At 34.4% G+C, this 22807-nt stretch overlaps 1 protein-coding gene across 4 annotated transcripts in view; it reads right to left on the bottom strand.

Annotated features, from left to right (window-relative positions):
• Positions 1 to 22807, bottom strand: part of ASB3 (ankyrin repeat and SOCS box containing 3) — a 145990-nt gene that overhangs the window by 82665 nt on the left and 40518 nt on the right. For all 4 annotated transcript variants that reach the window (XR_010384174.1, XM_010990275.3, XM_064494489.1 and 1 more), the window contains 4 exons: positions 16763 to 16875; positions 16053 to 16188; positions 13253 to 13430; positions 8052 to 8249 (listed from right to left, as the gene is read on the bottom strand). Coding sequence is in view for 3 of the 4 variants with exons in the window: in XM_010990275.3 (XP_010988577.1) it covers positions 8052 to 8249; positions 13253 to 13430; positions 16053 to 16188; positions 16763 to 16875 (625 nt within the window). In the remaining variant the exon portion in view is untranslated. The remainder of the gene's footprint in view (positions 1 to 8051; positions 8250 to 13252; positions 13431 to 16052; positions 16189 to 16762; positions 16876 to 22807) is intronic.

Genomic DNA, 22807 nt, shown 5'->3' with positions numbered 1-22807 from the left:
ATTTAAACCATTGTCATGTGAGGCCAACTACTTCTGAGGACTTACACACAGAACTTGAAATCAAGAATTTAAAGCAGTTAAGACACTATATACATGGGGGGAGGGTATAGCTCAAGCAGTGGAGAGCACGCTTAGCATGCACAAGGTCCTGGATTCAATCCCTAGTATCTCCACTAAAAGTAAATAAACAAGTAAACCTAATTACCTTCCTCCACCAAAAAAAAAAAAAAAAAAAAAAAAGACATTATATACATAAGTAAAATGTCACCTACCCCATGTAAATTTTTGTAAATCTATTTCATTTACTCTCTGATTTGTGCTTCTTTTCTTCAGTTAAAAGATTAAACAGTAATTATTTTATTACTAATCATTTGCATATCAATTAGAAAAGAAAAATCTGTAATTCTAAAACTCCTTTATAAAAATTAATAACTTTGTTTTTTGTCTGCTATAGCTTGCTATTTGTTCCTAGAAACTCCATCATTCATATCACTATTCTTATAAACAGCCCTGTATGTATTTTTGCTTCTGGCCGATTTCAGATATAGGAAAGCCAAAAGAATTTGTTGCCAGTAGTCCTTAACTACGAGAAATGCTAAAGTATATACTTCTGACTGGTGGTTCTAAACAAGTTATCACCAATTTATTTCAACTACTTCGATCTCATGTAACTAGTTTCTCCTTATTTTGCCTACAGCTATTACTTGTTGATTCTACTACAGAACAGACAAGCATATATGACATGGACTGCTCAACACATTCCAATAAATATGTAGGTAAACTGTGGGAAAAGCTCAAGACATTGCCTCATTACAAACGTGATCCATAATTCTCAAGAAGACTGTTAATTTTCAAGGTCTGTGTGTTTATATATGCAATTCAGGAACAAGCTGAATTCTTCCCTCAAGCAATGGGAAACCATCAATGGCCTAACCATAGATACTTTGGCGCTTAAAAAGGACATATTTTTGCTACAGAATACAAGGTAAATGGAAGCCCTAAATGTACCCTGTTAGATTAAGTGCTACAGATAGGTTCTCTGGCTATTTTCCATTTAGAAAAAACTATAAAACCAAGAGGCTTTCTTACTAAAGTTTCAAATATAGCACCTAGACATGTGGCTCTCATGCTAAGGAAATTTTAAAGATAAGGCCATAGATAAAGTATCCATCTCTAAATATGAGAGGAACATGTGCATGTATAATTCCCTATAATAACAAATTTTATTGAGTGTTTATTCTGTACTGGACATTAATGTTAAATGTTACATGGAAATTTGCCTTAATCCTCACAATAACCCTAAGAAGTAAGTTCTATTACCATCTTCACTCTAAAAGCAAAAATTGAAGCTTAGTAATTGGTAGAATTGAGATCATAATATCAAACCATGCACATACTAATGTATATAAAATAGATAAACAACCAGTTTATACTGTATGGCACAGGGAACTATATTCAATATCTTGTAGTAACTTGTGGTGAAAAAGAGTATGAAAACGAATATATGTATGTTCCTAATATGACTGAAGTATTGTGCTGTATATCAGAAGTTGATGCAACATTGTGAACTGACTATACTTCAATAAAAATACATTAAAAAAAATCAAACCAAAATCTAACAGTGAACATGATACAGCAAATTACTGAAACATCTATCCTAATTATAAAAACCAAACACTTCATGAAATAAACAAATTGAGAATTATTTCAAGGACAGACTTATGTTTCCCAAAGTATGTTCCATGGAACACTAGTCCTTGAAAATAATCTATATGAAAAAGGCTCCATAATAAAAATATTTGAAAAACCCTTTACAGTATACACTAGTCCAGAAAAGGGAGACATACAAGATAAATTTAATTTTAAACAGTATACTAGTTATATTTTCAAATTTTATGCTCAACTGTTTTTCTTCAACCTCCAGATACCTTTCAGAAGAAGTTAACTTTAGAATTAAAGCAATGGGTCCAACTGTTAATCTGAAAAAAGCATAATAAAGAGAGTATAAAAAGCCCCAGAAGTCTGTAAACACAGGAACAATGGTATATTTATTGTTTGCACCTTTTCAAACCTTTGTAGATTCATTTCCCTCTTAGAAATTCATAAAATACATCACCATAAGAAAAATTCTTAGAAGTCCTCCAGGAAAGAAACCTATTTACCACTGCTTAACCCTATGTTTCCCAAATTTAATTAACTATAGAACCCTTTTTAGTATCTATTTTTAATATTCTGTGTATTATCTATTAACAATGTATAGCATGGGTATTCTACAAAACACACTTTGGAAAACCTAGCTCTAAACCTGTCCAATTATCATACTGCCTTGTGTTAGAAGGGACAAAAGCACACTCCTAAAAGGCTTATGAAACTGCCAACTGCTACATTATAAACTCTTTTCCAACAGAACTACCATTTACATGGTGAATAGTAAACACACAATAAACTGGAGGCTCATAATACATTGTCAGCATTCCCTGAGCTTCTGCAAAGACTCTTACAAAGGTCTCAAATATATGTACAAGCTCCAGAAACTCAAGCAACTTCAGTGCTCCACATGACCTTGATTATTATTACATGCTATTGAGCAACAGTAGACCATAAGGCTTTGATAATCTTCAGTTAAAATATAAATTACATGGACATGTGTATGAATTTCTCAATACTTAATATAAGTTCTCTTCCAAGCCCTTATGGAGAAACAAAAAAACTCTTCAAGTCCTATATATTAAAAAGAAATAGTACCTGCTATATAACATAAATATCAAGAACTAATTGTGGCACATAAAGAGACTGCACATTATACAGTGAAAATCATAAGATATGAAGAGAAGTTTAAAAACTAAAAATGCAATGTCTAGACCTTATTTGGGGGCCTGTACATTTTTCATCATTCTGCTCTTTGAAGTTTAAAGATGTGCACAGAAACAGTGCCCAGATAAAAGCAGCACAGTAAAAGAAAATTCAACATGTTAACAAGGTTTCTTTTAAACAAACAGAAATGGGCAAATACCTTAAGCATTTTATTTTCAATTAGCCAACAAAATAGCTACCCAGCATATTAGTTGAATTATCAAAAGGCCACATACTAAGTTTACTGACTGGCTTTCAGCCATCAGCTGAAAATAAAGACATTAGATTCTGTTATATGCATCCATGTGTGATAGGATGACAAGAATGGATACAATGATTTTTTACAAAACTAATGGGTAACAACAATTAGTATCAATTAGAAAAACAGACAAAATCAGGCCAGTTAAACCATGACCTCTTTCTACAGTCATATATGAAAAGCATTAATATTTATTCAAACTGTCCTGAAATTTCTCAACTTCCCTCCTCTCTTACCCATTCCAGTTAAAGGATTCTTGTTCTTAAATTTTCTCATTTGAGTTGAATTACTCAGCTATGCCCTTGAAAGACTGCCTTCACATCAGTGAAGCTGTTAACTTTTTAGCCCCAAAGGACAAAGACTGCTTTTGTACAGTGGTAGAAAAGACAAGACACCTTTCCATCGTGCCTTGGAGTGGTGAGAAGAGCTAAAGGTCACTGCTTCTAACAGAAGCTTATCCTCTCCAAGGGATATCCAGCAAAAATGTTTCAGAATGCTAATCCTGAGCTAAAAAGTTAAATCAGCTGAATAAAACAATAAAGAAGGGAAACTTAAAACCCAAAGCCATTATTTATATTCATTATTTTCATCATCTTTTGATATTAATTATACTATTTGTAAAAGCAGATAGAAGTTTACTAGAACATAACAGGCCAACAATGCAAAAAAGGTCACAAATACTAAACTTCTAGATCTCAGAGAAATACCAAAAAACATACAATTAAGAAAACAAAAGCTTTTCCCTCATTAACACCTAAAGTCAGGTAAGTGTCAATTAAATCTTTTATACAACAATCTCACACCAAACTAACATTATTGTAACAACCCAATGATGCTATTAAAATAAAATTTCAGAACTTATACTACTAAAATTATCTATTACCCAATCTCTGACAATTTGAATATCTAATAATTAATTTTGGAAAACAGAGTCTTCCCAGTTCCCTGGTACCATTATTTTGACCAAAACTCAAATTTTTATTAATAATAATTATGTAATATAGGAAATTCATAAACTATTTCATTAAGAGAAAACAGCACAAAAAAGTTATTTTTAAGTGAAAATTATATTCAATTGTCCTTGCTTTTTAAATGATAATTCTAATTAAATTAATCAATTCAGGTATGTTGTAGAGAATCCATACTTACTGAAAGAAATAACAAAAAATTAACAAATTTTTCAATTTTGATTTCTTTTCCTAGCACTGACTACATTACACTCTTGATGTGCTAAAACAAAACCTACTGGAGGAATGACAGTTTTCTTGCGTGATCAGCTTTATAGAGATTCCCAAAATGATCAAATGATTTTCACATTACATGTACAATGAGACAACATGCAAACTGATGGCCAGGTATTAGCTTATATAAATGTAACATAGAGATTAGACGTTTAATTGGTATTGTTTTCTAGATAAATGGAGAATGGCAAAAGATGAATTTCTTTTCCAAAAATGAAGAGAATTAACCTTGATATTTTACGACTACGTGTCAAAAACTGTGCAATGTACTACACATATATACACACATTAAATGCACAGATACATGATTTTGATGCTACCATCTTTCAGATTCAGTCCCTTAGAAAATGTTTCCCCTTCAGTTAAATTCCCCACAAAGTAGGCAATAATGGCAAAGATGTATCAAAATTAAGTCTACTGCCACGGGTCCCAGGCAAACAAATAAAAAGTCAACTGGAAAGATAAGGAGAATGTACCCTCATAAAACAGGTATTCTGATATTTTAGCTTTTTCCCTAGAAACTAACAAATAATATTTTTCAGTGACTTTTTTTTTTTTTTTTTTTTTTTTACGAAAACCTACCTAATTAAAAATACATTTGGTCCTGTTACAAGTTCCCACATGGAATAAAATAGCTGACAAGCCCCTTTGAAGTCACCAAAACAGATTTCAGTTATGCTCTGGAGGGCCACTTCATAGAACAAAATTGCCAAGGGTAGCAAAAAACAAAGTTTGTTAGCTCATGTCTGTGACAAAAGACCACCATAAGCCATACTGCTTCTTCTTTATTTTTAGTTTTCAGAAGTTTGATTATTTGTAAGCTTGCTTTTCTTTGTGTTTATCTTATTTCAGGTTTATCTAGTTTCTTAAATCTATAAACTTATGTCTTTAACAAATGTTGGGAAGTTTTTGTTCATAATTTGTTCACATAATTTTTCTGAACCAATCTCTTTCTTCTCTTTTCTGGATCCTAATGACAAGAATGTCAACCCTGTTGATACTGTCCCTCAGGTTTCCCAGGCTCTGTTCTTGCCCCCACCCCCAATCATTTTTCTCTATTTTCTTCTGTTTGGATAATTTCTATTGGTCTATCTTCAAGTTAAAGGAAGAGTCAATTAACTTGAAGAGTCAGTTAACTCTTCCATTTGTCAATTTCATTCAGCTATGGAGTTCATGTAATTAATTTTTTATTTGAGATATATTTTTCAGGTTTAAAATGTCCATTTGGTTCTAGTTTTTATTTCTCACTTGAGAATTTCTACCTTTCCATTTATTTCAAGTGTGTTTACCTCATTAAGCACCATTATAATAGCTATTTTTAATTATCTGCTATTTCTAACACCTAGATCATCTCAGGGTTGATACCTATTAACTGTCTTTTCCTTTCAAAATTGGTCATATTTTACTGGCTCCTCAGATGTCAAGTAATTTTAGGCTATATCCTAGACACTGTCGATTGTTAATGGTGTGTAGACTCTGGGTCCTGTGTCCTGTTATAATCCTTTGAAGAATACTAATTTGCTTGTTTATTTTAGCAGGCATATCACCTGCTAGGTTAGGTTAGGTTCAGACTGCAATTTCTTTTTCATCTCTACACACAGTCATTCCAATCTTGGTTCAGTTCTCAAGCCTTTGCTATGCTGTTCTGGGTCTGGACCCATGAAAGTGCCACTGAGGGGCCTGGAGATGTGGATGATAGTTCAAATCTTGTTTTCAACAACTTGGGTCTGTCCCATGAACCCAAAGCTTGGGTGGGCTCTGGGCATATACAGGTTTGTACACAGAATTAAGAGAACTCCTTCTCCAGCTCTCTCTTCTCTGAGGTTTTCCTCATACATTCTGCCCCAGGTTCCATTTACCTAATTTCTCAGGCCAGAAAAACATTTTAAGGTGTCTGGGGGCTAAAAGGGTCACTGGTATGGTTAAAAATGTATAATTCAAACTATACTTATAAGATGATGAGGCATGAGCTTAGCTGCTATGACCAGAAAAACCAAAAATATCATTCCTCCAAAAGGCAAGACAAAGGCCAGAACAGATTATTGTTATATTGGACACACTGACACACAAGCATACAAAACCATTACGTTCTAATTTTAAAAATGTTAAAATCCTGACCTAATTATAAAATATAATGGAAATAAGATATATTTGGAGAACACTGAGACAACTAAAGTCATCAGCACAGCCCTAGTGGAAGTAAACTAAAATAGGGCTCCTCTGTGTAGAAAGACAAAACCTGAGGTGTATACGGTGAGCTTCTATGAAATCATGAAAGTTATGCAGATGGATCCCAGATACTGAGATTAACCAAAACCCCAAATACTCAGACTACGGTATATACCTAGAAGCTTAATTCAGGGCAAACAAAATGAACTACTATTTCATATACCAAATATTAAGGGATGGTAGAGACTGAAAGGTTTAGCAAATAAGTTTTTGATAGATGTTTAAATTAAATCATGGTTAGCAATCCATAATGGTGAATTCAGGAAAGCCAATGAAATTTGAAGTATGCCTATAAACTCTTTTGTGTCATTAAAAACAATAGCACTATCTGTACAAATTATTCCATTGTTGGACGGACCATAGATTTTTACCCAGTATGTCTTCTCTTACACATAGCCTTATTCTTACTATCTATTTTAAAGTGGAGTGGGGAATAACTCAGTGGTAGAGCATATGCTTAGTATGCACAGGGTCCTAGGTTCAATCCCCAGTACCTTCATTTAAAAAAAAAAAAAAGGATGATGATAATAATATCATCTCTTAAATAAATCTTTTTAAATAAAGAAAACCTTAGGAGTCTTATAAGCAAGTATTTGCCAGAAGCTAACAAAGTACCAATAATTCTTCATTTATTCTACTCATAGGATCATGGCAGATTAGTAAAACAAGTATTTTTAAAGCTTTTTAATTTAATTAGGATGACTTACAGAAAGAAATGCTACATACAAAGTACATTAAAAAGGCAATAATATATAAAATTAAAGTTCTATTTTTAGACTCATAACAAGTCTTATAAATTTCAAAAGGTAAACTTGAAACACAGTCTATACCATATCTGATAACGTTATTTTTAATTCTTTGTTTATCTTTTTACCCCTCAAGCTTTATTGAGACATAAGACTGAAAGATTATAGTGTGTATAATGTGGTGATTTGATATATGTATACAATGTACAAGGATTCTTCCACTGAGTTAATTAATATATTCATCACCTTATATATTTACTTTTTTCTGAGAGCATTTAAATTCTACTCTTGGCAAAATTCAGTTATATAATATGGCATTATAAACTACAGTCATCATGTCATATATTAAATCCTCAGGCCTTACTCACCATATAACTTAAAGTTTGCTTTAATTCTTGAATTGTTTTAAAGACCAAGGATATCAGAGAATTCCTGAATTTACTTTAATATCTTTGAAAGCACTACCTAAAATTCCTACATTAAAAATATAATCCAGAGCCAAAGAGGGAAGGAAAAAAAATCAGACATAATCACCTCACTTTTATTATAATTTGACTAAACATGGTGCATCATAGAAGGCTTTTTTGCCTGTTTTTTTTTTGTTTGTTTTTTAAGTTACCAGTTTAGCTCTAAGAGATACTAAATTTTATCACAAAACAAAGTTACCTAGAAATACATATCAATAAAGCTAAAAAAGAATAAAAATATAGCAAATATACATACTCCTTTTGGAAAGCCATACACATGGGAGTACTGAATCCAAAGATGAGGCACATCTGGGCATCAGGGCTGTAGCCACACCGGAGTAATGTTTCCAGGCACTCTTCATGCCCTCCAAACACTGCTGAGTACACAGGGCTCACTTTGTTTGGCCCAGTGTCACAGGCTCGGTTAGTAAGTGGTATTAGCAAGTCCAAGATTCTGCAAGTACACAAATTCAGGAGCATTTAATGCTTTTTATATGTACAGAAGTGTAGACAACATTTTAACAGCACATATTTTGAGTCATCCACTGATACATGTTTTTAAAAAACCCTGTCTTTGGTGTACTTCCTATCTATAATAAAATTATTACAGGCTACATACTCCAAGATGTTATACTTATTATTGAAGCTTAATAGAAAGGTCCTTAAACACATTTGAAGTAGGATAAAACTATGTTCTTATAAAAGTAAATAGGTAACATATTGTACTTTTTATCTTTGCACTAATTATTTACCTTACTACCACCACCCTACTCCCTAAAATTCAAATTTTATGTCAGATATTTTAGGATCTAATAAATTATTTAAAACTTCGTTATACTAAATATAAATTTGTACCAAGAAAATAAATTATTTTCCTCCATAAAGTACCAATCAAAAGTTTTTTCCCTAATTAGTAAGAATTTTTTAAGATAGTGAATGATATGAAATAAACAGTACTTTCACCAGAAAGAAATCAGAATTCCTGCTAAAATATTCCATGCTCAGAAAATAAAATAAGCTCTTTAAGTATTGAGGCAGATTTATTTTAAAAAGTGGTTGCTAAGTAGAGAAAGTTCTAAAAAAAATTTATTAAAACATTAAGTTCTCTTATGAACAACTATATGGAAACAAAATGGATAACCTAGAAGAGATGGGCAAGTTTCTGGAAACATACATTCCACCAAGACTGAATCAAGAAGAAACTGACCACTTGAACAAACTGATCACTAGAATTGAAATCGAATTAGCAATAAAAAAAAAACCTCCCTACAAATGAAAGTCCAGGACCAGACAGCTTCACTGGGGAATTCCACCAAACATACAAAGAAGAACTCATACCAGACCTTCTCAAACTCTTTCAGAAGACTAGAAAGGAGGGAATACCCCCAAACTCATTTTATGAAGCCATCACCCTGATACCAAAACCAGGCAAAGACACTACCAAAACCAGGCAAAGACACTACCAAAAAAGAGAACTACAGACTAATATCACTGATGAACATAGATGCAAAAATCCTTACCAAAATATTAGCAAATAGAATCCAACAGGACATAAAAAAGATTATACATCATGATCAAGTGGGGTTCATCCCAGGGACACAAGGGTGGTTCAACATATGCAAATCAATCAATGTAATACATCACATCAACAAGAGAAATGATAAAAACCACATGACCATCTCAATAAATGCAGAAAAAGGTTTTGATAAAATTCAACACCCATTTATGATAAAAACTCTCACCAAAGTGGGTATAGAGGGGATATATCTCAACATAATAAAAGCTATATATGACAAATCTACAGCCAGCATAGTACTCAACGGTGAAAATCTCAAAACCTTCCCACTAAAATCTGGAACAAGACAAGGCTGTCCACTCTCACCACTCCTATTCAACATAGTCTTGGAAGTCCTAGCCACAGCAATCAGGCAAGAGAGAGAAATAAAAGGGACCCAAATTGGAAAAGAAGAGGTAAAAGTGCCACTATATGCAGATGACGTGACACTATATATAGAAAATCCTAAAAGGTCCACACGAAAACTACTAGAACTAATCAAAGAATTCAGCAAGGTAGCAGGTTACAAGACTAATGTTCAAAAATCAGTTGCATTTCTTTACACTAACAATGAACCAACAGGAAAAGAAAGTAAAGAAACAATCCCCTTTAAAATAGCACCAAAAGTAATAAAATACCTAGGCATAAATCTAACCAATGAGGTGAAAAACTTATACACGGAGAACTATAAAACACTGATGAAGGAAATTAAAGAAGACTTAAAAAAATCGAAAGATATCCCATGCTCTTAGATTGGAAGAATCAATATTGTTAAAATGGTCACACTGCCCAGGCAATCAACAGATTTAATGCAATTCCTATCAAATTACCCAGGATATATTTCACAGAACTAGAACAAATCATAATACACTTTATATGGCATCACAGAAGACTTAGAATTGCCAAAGCATTACTGAAGTAAAAGAAAGAGGCTGGAAGAATAACTCTCCCAGACTTCAGACAATACTGCAGAGCTCCCAGACTTAGACAATACTACAGTAATCAAAACAGCTTGATATTGGTACAAAAAGACATATGGACCAATGGAACAGAATAGAGAGCCCAGAAGTGAACCCACAAACTTCTGGTCAACTAATCTTCCACAAAGGAGGCAAGAACATACAATGGAATAAAGACAAGCTCTTCAGCAAGTGGTGCTGGGAAAACTGGACAGCAGCATGTAAATCAATGAAGCTAGAACACTCCCTTATACCATACACAAAAATAAACTCAAAATAGATCAAAGACTTAAACATAAGACAAGATACAATAAACCTCCTAGAAGAAGACAAAGGCAAAATATTATCTCACATACATCTCATCAATGTTCTCCTAGGGCAGTCTACCCAAGCAATAGAAATAAAAACAAGAATAAACAAATGGGACCTAATTAAACTTACCAGCTTTTGCACAGCAAAGGAAACCATAAGCAAAACAAAATGACAACCTACGGAATGGAAGAAAATTTTTGCAAAAGATGAAACTGACAAAGGCTTGATCTCCAGAATATATAAGCAGCTCATACGACTCAATAAGAAAAAAACAAACAACCCAACCCAAAAATGGGCAGAAGACCTAAACAAGCAATTCTCCCATGAAGACATATGAATGATCAACAGGCATATGAAAAAATGCTCAATATCACTAATTATCAGAGAAATGCAAATCAAAACTACAATGAGGTATCACCTTACACCAATCAGAATGGCCATTATTCAAAAGTCTACAAATGATAAACACTGGAGAGGCTGTGGAGGAAAGGGAACCCTCCTACACTGCTGGTGGGAATGCAGTTTGGTGCAGCCACTGTGGAAAACAGTATGGAGATTCCTCAAAAGACTAGGAATAGATTTATCATATGACCCAGTAAACCTGCTCCTGGGCATATATCCAGAAGGAACCCTATTTCAAAATGACACCTGCACCCCAATGTTCATAGCAGCAGTATTTACAATGCCAAGACATGGAAACAGCCTAAATGTCCATCAACAGATGACCGGATAAAGAAGATGTGGTAATATTCATACAATGGAATACTATTCAGCCATAAAAAATGACAACATAATGCCATTTGCAGCAACATAGATGTCCCTGGGGAATGTCATTCTAAGTGAAGCAAGTCAGAAAGAAAAAGAAAAGTACCATATAAGATCGCTTATATGTGGAATCTAAAGAAAAGAAAAGAAAAGGACAAACGAACACAAATACAAAACAGAAACAGACTCATAGACATAAGAATACAAACCTGTGGTTGCCAGTAGGGAGGGGGATGGGAAGGGACATACTGGAAGTTTGAAATCTGTAGATACTGACAGGTATATATAGAATAGATAAACAAGAATATACTGTATAGCACAGAGAAATACATGCAAGATCTTGTGGTAGCTCATGGTGAAAGAGAATGTGAAAAATAATACATGTACGTTCATGTATAACTGAAAAATTGTGCTCTACACTGGAAATTAACAGAACATTGTAAACTGACTATAACTCAATAAAATAAAATTTTAAAAAAAGCGTAAGTTCTTAAGATTATTTGTAAACTTACCTCCAACACTCAGTTGGAGAGAAAGAACTAATCTACTCTCCTGAAATTAAAAATAAAACTGCAGGGATAATGTAAGCCAGGAAATTCCCCTCTTTCTGGGAAAAGAAAGGTAAAGCTACTCCAAAGTATCTTTATAAAATTCCTTCTCTTTGCTACTTTTCCTTAGGTAAGGCAAGACTAAGATAATAATATTTAGGAAGAACTTATATTTCACTATGGAGGAAATCATCAAATAGGATTCTCAAAACTGAGAACAAATAAGGGCAAATTCCCAAGAGGGTTTTGGTATCAATTTAAAGCTCAGAGTATAATTGTACCTAAGATTTATAATTAAATAATCAAGTTAAGAAAAACATCAAACTTTAAAACCCAAGCATTTTGTTAAAATAAAAACATCTATTTAGTGTCTCTTACATTTAATAAATGTGTTCAATTTTTTAATGGGTGGAAAAATTATACTCTTCAAAAAAACACAAACATGATTACAAACATCTTTAAGGAAATAGTAAAATACCATGCCACCTAGTGGCATAATAACAAAAGTGCAGAATCTGTTTTTCTACTATGTAAACATACTAAAGACAAGCCCATTCCACTATTACTTTTTAAATAATACTAATAATGTTATAAAAATTATGACTGGAGTATTATGACTCTAAAAACTTTAAACATGTATTTTAAAAAACTGATGCCAATTTATAATAATAGGCTGCCATATTCTCATAAGTATAACCAGGTTAATAACTTCTAAGATCCCTGGAATCCCCAATTTCAGGGAGTTCCTTCTTTAAGTCTCTCTCTCTCCAGAAAACACCAAAAATTTCATAGGAACTTTGGGTTAAGAAAGAAGAGTAACAGAAGCATGAGAAAGTACTGGGCTGAATTTGAAATCAGACAAAGAGAAGTTCAAAGGGTTCAAGATGTGGAGGACGACCCAGAGCACACGAAAGACAAAGACAACTCCAACAGGGGTCACAAACTCAAAAACTTTCTGGCCTCAGGGAGGTAACATAAGTAATTTGAATAAAGCCATCAAATTGGTAGCTAAAGACGTCTGGGATAAAAATGGAAAGAAGTGGGGGAGTACAGCCACAGCTTAAGAAGTCAGAGGGAAGACTTAACACCTGAAGAAAGCCCCCAGAGCTACCTCGCCTCACCCTAGGAAAGGGCAAGACTAAGAATCTCCGGGCATGGCACAGGGGACAGATGCGTGGGTGGATCTAATCACTCAGGGGACTAGTAGAGAAGGGAATACCAAAGATTATGCCTGGATGCAAACAGTCTGGCCAAGAAGTCTATTCCTTACTACCTTTGAATTATGAGTTCACTTTTATTCTTCATCTTTAACACTTACTTTGTATGGCCCATCTGTGCAGCTGCATGAATAGGTAACTGCCAATTGTCCTCATTACAGTAAAGATCAGGATCTGCCCCACTGGACAGCAAAAGCTCCACACATTCTGTGTGGCCCTCTTGAGCAGCAATGAATAAGGGAGTAGCTTTGTCCAAGGCTTGACAATTGACATTTGCACCTAAAATAAAATATTTAACAGATAACCCTCATTTATGCAAAAAAACAAACAAAACCATGGTAATTAACATAAATTTCAAAGCAGCTGCCTTAAAAGGGTTTCACAGTACAAGAGTTTTTCCCCTTTGGTGGATACTGATGTTGAAACATACTAATTTTCATAACTTATTGGTAGTCATTTAAATTGGTTCTGCTTTTATATTAGCAAGAAAGTAAGTGATTAATATTTTAGAATTCATTTTTAAGCTAAAATAAAAATCTTACTCAATGAAGGATTCATTTCATTCCAATCCCTCCTCCAACAAGCACTCTGAGGTCATTTAAATCATCAGTCATTTAAAAAAGGAAAAGCACAAGCCATCAAATATGGATAACATTTCTGATAATTACTGAAAGGATAAGAAAAAGCCTATATTATGAGACTTCATAGATGCACTAATTGATTCAGATTCAGGCTAAGAATTGTAAAAAAAAAAAAAAACCATTCAGCAGACATGACATACATGGCAGCTGTGCCTTAAAACTAATGTTCACTATACTCTTCATTACATCAGTTTTCTTCATGACAGAGCCTACAATAAACAGAAAAAGGCCTATTTAAATGGGTTTCTAAGCTGATTTTTAAAACATAAATCTAATCAATTATTTAGATGCTAATGTATAAAGATGTGAAAAAGTTTAAAGTGACCTCAAGTTTTGCAAAGATTTCAAAAACAGAATTTCCCAAACTTTTCTCATTGACAAATAATGTGTTAAGTATGTTAAGTATGTGTTAATACACTACCATGAGAATTTTTAAATTTCTGCAATACATCTCAGTGTTAAAATCATCATCATTAAGGGAGAAAAGATTACTCTTTATTTAAGAGGATGTTCCATAAATACACTTTGAATAAACCAAAGCCCTGAGATGGGTAAAAACTGGGCAAAACACAAATTGTAAGTTGCAGTTTATGGAACGGTCAGAAATTCCAACTGAATATTCAACAAGTCTAGATATATAGAATCTTCTTGACTTGTACAAGGTAGATGCTTCACCTATCAGCCTCACTACACAGTAACTGAGAAAAGACTAAGTGACGAAAGAAACCTACTTAACTTTCTTTTTTAAACAATGTTCTATTTTGATTGACAATTTCAATGTATCAGGAATAAGGAACCAGTTTCTGTAAGACTACAGGTAGGAAAGTTGGGAAAATGACAGATAATTCACTAAAAGGAAAGTCATTTTAAAAAGTTAGAAACATGTATATTACATTATAAACGTACCTACATACCTTTTCAACTTGTCGTTCATAATTATTCAGAGAGGAAGGGAGGAGGGAAAAAAAGAACAAAGCAAAACAAAACAGGTGCTTAGGGTTCCAGGAGACAGGATCAGCATGAGGAGTCATTAGAGTGCAGTTTAACCTATTTAACCTAAATGTTACTAACCTAAATATTAGTTACATACAAACTAGTGGAACTAGAAGTCATAAATGTATCAGGATAGTTCTCAGGAAGGTACAACGCAGAAGAAGGAAGATGAGAAATCAGAAGTCCTGGATCCAAGCTCTGATTCTGCCAGGAAATACTTTCTAGATCTTTGGCAAGGCACTTAAATGCTCAAGGCTGGGATTCTAATTACACACACACACACACACACACACACACACACATGCTTGAATGATTCTGGAGATTCTCTCAATGCTCAGATTTATAGACTCAGTATCTGTAACAGGTATCTTAATTTAACACTTAATGAGTACTTGTTTCTTTTGCTTCCTATTTGAACTTAAGAATTTGAAGGTTTGTAAAGAGAAAGTAGGAATAAGAAAATATGTACTCTGCTGTCTAAATGAACTTTGTTTTGTGTATTTGGAGGTAATTTATTAAAAGTTTAGGAATTACAGAAGATATCTGAGAAGCCTAGGTATTAAAAAAAATATTGCATGATGGCATATCTGGTCTATTTCCCATCTGCCTTGACTATCCATGTTTTGTCACATTAGCACGTTAGCACATACACAGTGTTTGGAAGAACTGAAAAGCCCTTGCATACCAAATGTTTCTGGTCACAGAAAAGTCACAGAGAATAAGAATGTCACCTCAGCACCATCTTCTCTGACAATGCTGAATATGTAATAGTTGTCACCGAGAAACCTTTAGCAGGTTTATATTGCTATTAACATTAATATACTGTACACATGCTTTGAAATAAACCCACTTAAATATCACATAATTGATCAAAACATACAACTCAAAGGGTTAATACACAAAATAACTAACTAAAAAATTAATTAGGCCTGTACGAGTCTTTTACCATGGGAAGCTGGAAATGGTCAGGTTCCTATAGGAAAAGGACAGCCCCATCATTCATCTTGCCAATAAACCTGCTGGAGTGATATATCATTATGGTCCTACTCAGATAAATTAGTAGCTGTGTATTGCTTATGTTGGTAATAGAGACTTAGCAACCAGGCTTATAAAATGCACTTTTATATATATATCTTATTTACCTCTAATATAAAACCATAAATTTCAGAACCTGATTTATATCTGGTCAAGAATTATTCTTCCTAGGGAGATACAAAGTTAAAACTCATGATCTTAAACAACGCAGAGGCTAATGGATTATTCTTACCCGATGAAATAAGTATGCTCAAGCTTTCTAGCTTGCCATACTGAGCAGCCACAAACAAAGGTGTGATTCCAAAGTCATCCTGGCATTCCTTGTTTGCTCCTTTTTTAAGAAGCAATTTTATGATCTCAGCATTCTCCTAAGGCACAGATTCATATTTTAAATAAGAGAAAACAAAGAAAATAGAAGATACTGCTTTTCTTACTGCTTTGTGTCTGTGTTTTATCCTCACTCTTTTTTAAGAGAGTATTGGTAGATGGGAAGAAAGAGTTAATCAGATTATTCTGTACCTTTAGCTAGCCCATTAAACATAAACAGATGAAACATTGAGCTCTAGGATTCTTACAAAATCCTACAAAATTTTGCAAGCCCAAGCACTAAAGTGTTATCACAGTTTCTAAACATGCTGCTATTAAAAAAAAAAAATAAGCCATTGCTCGTTATCAATTTATATCCCAGATATTCTGATGGTCTCTTAACTATGTTATCAACATTTGAAAAACTTAGATAATCCCTGCAGCCCCAAACTGCTAGAACTACTAGAGCAATGGGCTTATTCAGAATGATCATTAGCATTTAGACTGCCTTTTCTGTACTGCACTAACCATCATAAATCACAGGCAAGCAGGAAGCAAAAACTGTACAGAACTGTCATTTTAAAAGGGTAAAACACACAATTTACATGGAAATGAAATAATAAATTCAGAGGTTACCTGAAAAGTAGCCTGGTGCAAGGCGTTCCATCCACACATAGAATGGGATCCATTAACATTTGCTCCATATTGAAGCAACAGCCTTAACACATCTATCTGTCCATTTTCAACAGCTGCAATACAGCAGTCAAAAAAATTACTGTCAGTAAAGAAGCATGTTTGTAGGACTGGGCACTTTGGTGATGTTCTCATCACTTATTCACCTCAGAACTCACAATGCTGTGATCATTCCTATCAACAAATCAAAACATACGTACTTCTTATGCAATGCCAAAACATTTATCACAATTGTCTTAGCCCAAACCCATTGACATCTACATTCTTTCTGTACACATACAAAATTATTTTCAATTGCTTCTTAAAAGATACAGAGGAAATGGAAGCAAGAGGCAAACATTTATACTCTGATAATGGAGACAATATGTTTCTATTTTGTTAAAAAATGCAACTGGTAGGGCGATGGGATGAACAGGTCAGAAGAAATAGCACCAATCTGGACAAAGAGTCTCAAAAGAACTGAAAGGCTTGCTACTATTACTATCTGATCACAAATGACAATAGTCACTGACAAGCAAACTAAAAGCAGAATACTCCAAGTCTGTATCTTAGATTTTTTTTTACCATCATAAACAACAATCTTTGTTAAAATGATGTTCTTGTATCAACCAGTGAAAATATAGTAAAACTTTGCTTATTTGAACTAAAAGGGGACTCCAGATAAATTTGAGTGTGTTGTTAAAGAAATGCATATTCCTTAACCATAGTAACTGAAACTAATGACTACCAAGTTGCTGCTAAAGTAGATCCTTTGAAGAAATAGTTGCATGCCTACAGAGGCCTAAAAATTGTGTCCTCTTTTACTGATTTCATCAAATTATGCTTTTTTTCTCCCCATATATCTAATTTAACATTAGCACAAGATACGGATAGTTGTGAAAGATATGTGTAAAAGTGAAAGCTGAACATTTTGTTTTGATTATTATATACACTACAGAAGTCAGACAAAAAAATGATTTCCACTTTTAATATCATAAATATATTGAGACCTTATTTCTGCATCTCTAATATAAAATGCAAATAGCATTTTTATAGCTCTTGCTAATTATTTCAAAATAAAGCAAATTTAATGGTTAATAATTAAGAAATAGTGGTTTAGAAAAGTGTAGTTAGAGCTTATATCTACTACCAAAGCCTCTACTTTGGAAGAGTTGGACTGACTTCTTCATCCTTATATAAAAAGTTACCAAAGTCACAGAGCTAATGCCTACCAGGTTGGAACCCAGGCTTCCTGTCTGTTGGTCAGGACTCCCTCAACTACACCTGGTAACATTAAGAATAGGAATCAGCAAACTGTTTCTGTAAAGGGCCAGAAAATAAATACAGATGGTCCTCAACTTAAGATGGTTTGACTTAACAATTTTTCAACTTTAAAATGGTGCAAAAGGATACACATTGAGTAGAAACTGTATTTCAAATTTTGAATTTTGATCTTTTCCTGGGCCAGCAGTATGATCATCTCTCATGATGCAGGGCAGTGGCACCCAACTGCAGCTCCCAGTCAGCCACACAATCATGAGGATAAACAATCGATACACTTAGAACCATTCTGTACCCATTCAACCATTGTGCTTTTCACTTTCTGTATAGTTTAAATAAATAACATGAGATACTCAACATTTATTACAAAACAGGCTTTGTGTTAGATGATTGTGCCCAACTGTAGGCTAATGTAAGTGTTCTAAGCACGTTTAAGGTAGACTAGCTTAAGTTATGATGGTTTGGTAGTTAGATGTATTACGTGCATTTTCAACTTACAGTATTTTCAACTTACAGTGGGTTTATTGGGATGTAACCCCATCCTAAGTTGAGGAAGATCTGTACTCTATCACATCTAGCTTCTCTGGTTCAGCGTTACGTTTGTAAGATTTATCAATATCACTTCCTCTAGTTGTAGATCATTCATTTTCATTGCTGTATAGTATTCCATTGTGTAAATCGAACACAATTTATTTACCCACTCTATTGTTGGCAGAAACATTTTAGATAGCTTCCTGTTTGAGGCTGTTACAGAGTGCTACAATGAGAGTACTCGAGTACATGTCTTTTAGTGAACACTGATACATATTAATGTTGAATATATGCCTAGGAATGAAATTGCTGGGATACTGAGTATGTACCTACTCAGCTTTAGTAAATTCTTTCAAATAGTTTCTCAAAGTGGCTATACTAATTCACACTCTCACAAGCAATCCATCTTCTGGTTGCTCCACATCCTCACAAACACTTGGCATTTTCAATCTTCTTTTTAGCCACTCTGGCAGGTATGTAGTTTACTCTTACTTTAATCATCAGTAACTCCAAGTTCTCTTTGAAACTAGTTGAGTTTCAAATATTTTAAATAAACAAAATATAACACTGTCTTTAACCTGAGTTCCTTTGGGACTCACTAGCCTGGAGCCTGGAGGTACAAGTGAAGTCATGTTAACCATTAACTAAAATTTCAAATCCTGACTTTGGGTTACAAAAGAAACAACTTGATAAAAGCTATAGCTCACTGATGGTACACAGTATACTATATTGTGTTCTCTACTCTCATATATATTTTAAATGTTACACAATAATGTTTTTGTTTTTTTCACCAATTCACAGCCCCACTTGCTTAATATGGAAGCTGCATCTCCTGACAAATTCTACCACACCAAGGATTTCTGCTCCCCTAAATAATCCTGTCATCTTCTGCTGTGAGACACATCCCTGATGCACTCAACTATAAAAGCCACTTGAGGGTTATAACTGGCACAGGGATAATAACAATTACGTCTCCCAGGCTATAGATGCCATCTATCTCCCAATTTGAAATATGCAAGATGCCAAAGTGATGCTGTTTTCCCTGCAGTGCCCACTGTACAGGCAACATGCTACCTCTGAGCAGCAGTGGAGAGGATGCCCTGTTCCCTAACCTGCAACATGCTCTGTCATGAGGCCTCCTACAGAGCAGGGCTGCTTATATCCCTGTGTCTCTCAGAGTCGCTCTGGAAGCAGACCCTTCACCTTCTGCCTTCAGCTCCTCTCAAATTGGCTCAAACATGAATCTGCAGCTGCAACGCCAGGCTGTTCTTCCACTCATCTCCCAGAAGCCCCTCTACCACCCAATCACTCAAATAAAAATCTCCACCTCAAAAACTTTAATTCTACCCTGGAATTTGCCACTTACAAGTTTATGACACAATTGCTCAGATATCTCAGATATATGTGAATTACAGTTTAGGATCAAGGTGGTACCCTAACTGTGATGGAAAGGACAGAAATTGTGTAGTCAGACACTCTGTTCAGCTGTGAGCAAGTTATTCCCTCAACCTCATTTACACTTACAAAATGAGGGCAATCTACTTCCCTATGGGCTTTTATGTTGATTGAATAATTAATGTAAGTAAATATAGTAGGTGCTCAATAAATGTTCCTTCTTTCCCCCCCTCAATCCCCCTTATCCCCATCCCTGATATACAACTGGTCAACTTCTTTTTGTAATAAACTTCACTGAGAGGATACTTCAGCTTTTCAATTATGAGAGGTTAGGCCATAATCACAATTCCCTCAAGACCAATACAGTCCTCCAACTAAACTTCTCACATTGGTCACCTTCAGCCCCTGCACCCTACGGACAGCCTCTTCCTTTTGCAGGATCAATCCTTTTGTCCAGCAACTCAACTAACTGCAACTGTTACCCAGCACTACAAGAACTGCATATCCAGGTTCCCTTCAAAGTCAGAGTCCAGACCCTCAGGTTTCCCGAATTTACTGTCCAATGTATTTCCTCCATGATAATAATCTATGAATGGTTTTATTAGTTTAAATAAACATGTATGTTTATCTTTCCTCCTCACATACTGATTATGTCTTACAAACATATACACTATTTCCCATTCCCATAAAAGGAATCTAAAGCCCATAATCCTCTATCTTTCCATGGCCACTACTAGTATGAACAGTCATTCACTTGCCAGATTTTTCTCTCTTCCAAAAAACAGAACTGGATCTGCAGGTAGGCAGAAACTGTTAACACAGAAACTTTATGCTTTCTTGTTCTTCCACTTGTACTTGTACTTCCTGTACAAGTTTTCACAGACCCTAAAGAGAGTTACTTAGACTGTTTAGAGTTTAGAACTCTGACAATCACCTAATCCATTGAGAATAATGAGGGAAATTCAACTATAATTTCTACCATCCCACTGATAAGCAGAGCTGATTGGTGTTTCTTTGCAGGTGTTTCTTTGCTCCCTCAAATTCTCTATATAGGACCTACCTAGTACTGCATGCTATGGCAAAGGAGGCTAACACTTTAAACCAAAGAGGACTACTGCTCAGTTAAGAATGTATGAAGAGCTGCACTCTCCAACACAGAAGCCAGTAGCCATGCATGGCTCTTTAATTAACTTAACTTAAATTAAATTAAAATTTGAGTACCTCAATCAAACTAGCTTCATCTGACGTGCTCAAGAGTCACACTTGACTAGTGACCTTCATACTGGACAGTATAGACATAAGACATTTCCAAGTTCTACTGAATAGTTCTGGTTTAGAGTTTAGAATTTAACTGAATAGGAATTTAACCTAGAATACCAGGCATATCTATCTCCAAGATACATGCCTGTCAATGAGGACAGGGAGCCAGACCATTAGTTGTGTCACCTATGGCTTGGGGCAGGTGTTCCAAGGAGAGAAAGGAAATGAGTAATTCTGGAACCTGGAAAAGTACTGTGGACTCCCAGAGAGAAAAAGAAAGCAGAATCACAGGATCTGGTATTACACTGGCATCCAGTAGAGACCAGAGCCCCAGGATAAAGAACAAGGATGAAATAAAACACCTCACTTTGGAAGAAAGAGCTCAAAGTGCTGGGGCACACAGAGAGATGGGAGAAAGGTTTTCCTCCCTTCAATCCAAATAGGTATTACCTACAAGACTCCAGCTAAGATAGTAGGAAAGAAAAACCAGAAGCTCTGATGGTAGGGACACTGCCCCTCCCACAACAGGTCAGATTATTGTACTGAAGAAGCATAAAAGCAAAAGTATAAGATAGCAACGCTGACATGAGAATATCATTTCCCGCAATAACTTCTAGGGAGACATTTATATTTTTGAAGAAACATTTTTCCATTTCCTATATTTAAGAGTAAAAAAGAAGTAATCTGGGAAAACACAATCAGAATAACAAAATATTGTTGAAAAGAAGAAATCAAGGAAATAGAAGCAGTTGCTGGCCCACACAAAACTTCTAACCAAATCAAAACTTAACTGAGGCACGTAGCACATGGAGTGCAGTCACAAGCCCACACAAAGATTTCAAGAAGGCATGGACTCAACATACGATTCTCATTTTGCAGAAATATGGCAGACCTATACATACATGGAAGTGATAAATCTTAGTAGGAAGAGTAAACTCTAACTAGGAATAGTAAACAATGACCATTATTAACACAGAATTAATTAAAGAATAAATTTCTAAAAGAGGGACTTTTTAAAATGTAATTATCCTACCAAATGCTCTTTTGGCTAAATATCTAATGTGACTATGTGTTCTAGGGAACTACTGTAGACAAGTTCTGCACCAAATGTAAATCATAGTAAGCTGAGTTTTACATCTGTAAGCCAGAAATATACTCTTTCATTTTAAGGCTCAGATTCTGACAGCAGTTCTACTGAGCAACATCATGGTCAGTAAGGCTTAATGAACTCTTTAACCACAGGCTGTCCATCTCCTCTAGTTATAGCAGCAGATCACCTACATATTCTATTAGTACATTTGATCTACATATGAATTTTTAACTGTATCTTTTAAGTTCCACATGTACTCTATTTGATCTACATATGAATTTTTAACTGTAGTTTTAAGTTCTACATGTACTCTATTTGATCTACATATGAATTTTTAACTGTATGTTTTAAGTTCTACATGTACTCTATTCTCCATTATGCACTTCATTTTTCTATACAATTCAACAATAAAATAATCTTTCCATTGTGTACCTAATTTGAATAGAACTTTT

This window comes from Camelus dromedarius, chromosome 15 (assembly GCF_036321535.1).
Source record: "Camelus dromedarius isolate mCamDro1 chromosome 15, mCamDro1.pat, whole genome shotgun sequence".
Lineage (NCBI taxonomy): Eukaryota > Metazoa > Chordata > Mammalia > Artiodactyla > Camelidae > Camelus > Camelus dromedarius.
This window is presented reverse-complemented; position numbering and strand designations above follow the sequence as displayed.